Source organism: Austrofundulus limnaeus, unplaced genomic scaffold (genome assembly GCF_001266775.1).
Source record: "Austrofundulus limnaeus strain Quisiro unplaced genomic scaffold, Austrofundulus_limnaeus-1.0 Scaffold2524, whole genome shotgun sequence".
Taxonomy (NCBI): domain Eukaryota; kingdom Metazoa; phylum Chordata; class Actinopteri; order Cyprinodontiformes; family Rivulidae; genus Austrofundulus; species Austrofundulus limnaeus.
The window spans coordinates 1-3,596 of record NW_013954926.1 but is presented as its reverse complement, the minus strand read 5'-3'; the positions used below and the strand labels follow the sequence as shown (position 1 = coordinate 3,596).

Genomic DNA, 3,596 nt, shown 5'->3' with positions numbered 1-3,596 from the left:
ATATATATAATACAGTACAACAAAGCTAAACTTGAACAATCTCAAAATTTACAACAACAACAAAAAGCTTATTTTCCATGGTAACATTATTTCCTAATAAATGTTGACTTCTAAACATACAGATTATTTTGTAGGTTTTTATATTAGTGTCAGGTCAGTTCCGTAAACCTATTCCCTAAATTCCACCGCAGACTCAGACTAGTTTAAAGTAAATGTTTTACCGACTCAAACTGTGAAGTACAAACAAAAACAGTATCTGGTCCTTCCAAGGTCTACCATTGGGGGTGGGGGGTGGGGGTGTTAGGTTCTAAAGCCCTGCATGTTGTTTGAAGCGATTATGCATAAACTTACATACAAGATGTAATGTACTTACGTAGGTGACACTGTAAATTTTGAAATTAGGTTATAGTTACCGAAAGACAAGAGATTTGCAGCTGTGTACTTAACCAGTTCATTATTGTGTTAGAGCAAATTATGTCATTTTAGTGGGGGGAGGGGTTATATTGACCGGATCAAATATTGTGGGGGTCATAACGTGACAGTGTGGGGGAGCGACAGATTTGAAGTTTTTAATGTTCTGTTTTTTGTCCTTTTTTTTTTTTTTGTAATTTTCTCTTTTGTCCAGGTTTTGGAGGCGGAAAGTACATCTCATTTGAAGAACGCCAGTGGCATCAGCCATGTTTCACCTGCTCCCAGTGTTCCGTCTCGCTCGTGGGCGCCGGCTTTTTCCCCGAGGGTGACAGGATCCTGTGCCGCGGCTGCCACAGCAGCCTATAGAGCCCTCGTTTACTGCGGTCGCACCATTCCTTCACAATCTTCAACTCATTGCTAAAGCTTTAAAAAAAAAACCCTGGTTATTGCCATGGAAGGTAACACAGGCTAAAATAAAATGCTGCCTCAGGTCATTTTAAAATAAAGACATTTGTTCCTTTTATGGCCGTGTTAAGATAAAAGCTTCAACCAGGAGCTGCAGCTCYATTATGTTGCATCATCAGGACAAAGATTTCTTCTTGTATTAAAACGTTTTGTTTATGGAGTGCCTTTTTTGATGATTTGTATGTTCTGAGTGCTTGTCATTTCACCAAATACTTCTTCATATAAATATCTACGTGTAAGTGAAAAAACACTTCAGGTAGACGTCAGGCTCTGAGGAGAAGACAGAACACTGATCTATAAGCCCTACAGGTTTTAATGTTAAATGTTTGATCRACTTACTGTTTGACGCTTTTACAGCTGCAGTTTTATACATTTTAAATGTTTACTTTTCATCGCATGTCACTTACTGCTCTATATTCTAGGTCTTGCTTTATGCATTTTGAACGTGTTGTTGTACATAACTGCACAGAAAGTGCAACGCCTTTTGTAAAAAGTCGTCAAAAATTAGACGGTTTTTATTTTTCACCCAAAATTTCAACGTGAGAATGAGGGAAAAAATGAATAAAATACTTGTTAATGTTAGTTTTTGGTCATCAGTACACTTCATTTTGCACTCCGCTAACGATAGGTTTTTGCTTCTGTGTAACGTGCACACAAACACACACATGGTGGGAAACACACCAGTGTTCTAGTTAAGCTTTACTTTAATAATTCCTTTATTGTATAGCTTTATAGTTCGCGCACAAAGACATTTATAACCCCCCAAAAACGCTAAAATAAAATGCATAAGTGTTCATTGCCCAAAAAATGCATGYTTTTTTTATATTTTATTTTTATTTTTATTGCTTCTTATGACTTTTTATGTTAGTTTTAAATCATGTATGTAAAAAAATAGAGAAAATTATCTATAAGAAGTTGATTATTTCAGCTTTGATGCTGGTGAGTCAGAGTTGGCAAATATATATATTTTAAGATGGAAACTAGGCCATCAGAATGATAATCATTTCAACTTACTGTAAATCTGTTGATGGCTGATACGACTAAATGGTTCGTCCTATTTTTAAAACAGATTTAAATAAAAGGCGTTGACTAATCTTTGTTTATCGTTTTTCAGCTTTTCTTAGAATCTGGGTGTCTTTGTGGTTACAATGAACATCTGTTACTGCATTCAAACTCCACGGTTTTCTGTTGACTCGTGTTTACACTCTAGGACAAAGAAAAAAACTCTTCAAGTGTTTCATATGTCTTTCTAGGAAAAACGAGTGTGTGTGTGTGTGTGTGTGCAGCTCCAGAGGGAAAGGGCATAAAAGTGTGAGACAGTTTGAGAAAGTGTGAGAGAACTCAAGCATGTGTTGTGAGGCAGGAAAAGTTACGTATGTCTAAAGTTTTTGGGTATTTTCTGAGTCATAAACAGTAAATGTGATTGTGTGTGTGAGAGTCTGCCCCTGAATGGGTGTACACACACACACATACACACAGGTTGTTGTTTGTGCTGAGTCGACTGTTTCGGTGCCTTAAAGAAGCACACATCCACGGACCCCCAGATACACTTTCCTGTCTCGGCGTTGGTGAACTGTCCTCCTCCCTGCCTCTGTTTCAGATTTTTTCACCAAAAAAGGAGATGGAAAAGTTGCAGCCGCGTAGGGGGGGAGGGCGATGGTGGAACGGAGAGGGAGCGAGAGGAAAGACTTGGGAGACGGCGAGGAGAGAGGCAGGGAGGATGTTCACATCTGGAGTTGCACCATGGCACTTTCATTAGAGGAGCGAGGGGGTTCGGCTCACTCAAAGCCCCCCTTTGGATTTATTTAAAGACGCGAACAGGCGGGGAGATGATGGCTAACAAGGGTCAAAGGCAAACACTTAACTGTGTCATGTTGTACACACTCTGCAAAACTAAATCATCAGCAGTTATTGGGATCAAGGTTGCATGGTCGGCCTTTTTTAAAGACTCTTTATGATTTGTTTCTTTTTTTTGATAAAAAAAAATGATTGTTGGATTTACTCAGCCAAGTTATGTCAATATGATTTAAAGGTTAAGTAAATCCAACACATCTGTTTTTCTGAGTGTATAGTAACAAAACCCTTTTACTTCGTTACATTACTTTGAGGATTTGTATTGTTACCAAGTAGTTTATCAAAACTGAAAAACAATACTTTAAAGTTGAACACCTTGTAACCTTGTAAATTTAAATATGACAGCAACATCATGAAAGTAGTTGTTTATGCACTCTAAAAATGAACTGTTGAATTTACTTAACCACGTGATATCAGCTGGTTCCAGTGAAACTAGTAGAATAAATGTAAAGCAATTTACTCAACTTGGTTTAGTGGAACCAGTTGACATAACGTAAGTAAATTTAACACTTTATTTCTTAGAGTTTGTGTAAAAGTACTTTTAATTTTGCTTTCCTGATCACTGTGAGCAGTTTTATGGCCTTTACCTGCACACTGTTCGTATCAGTGAAGCTGATTTTTACCAAAGCCAGTATTTTTACTTTTATTTAGTTTTTTTTTTCCAAGTACTTTACACATCTCTGGATATCACTTATGATATATTAGTTCACAAGTTGTTTTAAAGCTGGTTTTCCAACATGTGAGTTATGTTGTAGAACAGTGTTTCCCAAAGTTGGGGTCGGGACCCAAAGTGGGGTCCCGAAACGTCCTGAAAAGATTTTCTGAATTAATTACATTTTTGCTTTAGTTGTTACAAAGGAGTGAGG

The 3,596-nt window shown here is 37.5% G+C and overlaps 1 protein-coding gene across 1 annotated transcript in view; it reads left to right on the top strand.

Annotated features, from left to right (window-relative positions):
* LOC106511120 (four and a half LIM domains protein 3) overlaps window positions 1-1,970 on the top strand; it is a gene marked incomplete in the record, with an annotated part of 13,603 nt that extends 11,633 nt beyond the window's left edge. The window contains 1 exon segment of the mRNA XM_013999865.1: window positions 626-1,970. Coding sequence (XP_013855319.1) covers window positions 626-777 — 152 coding nt within the window.
* Between the last annotated feature and the right edge of the window lie 1,626 nt (window positions 1,971-3,596).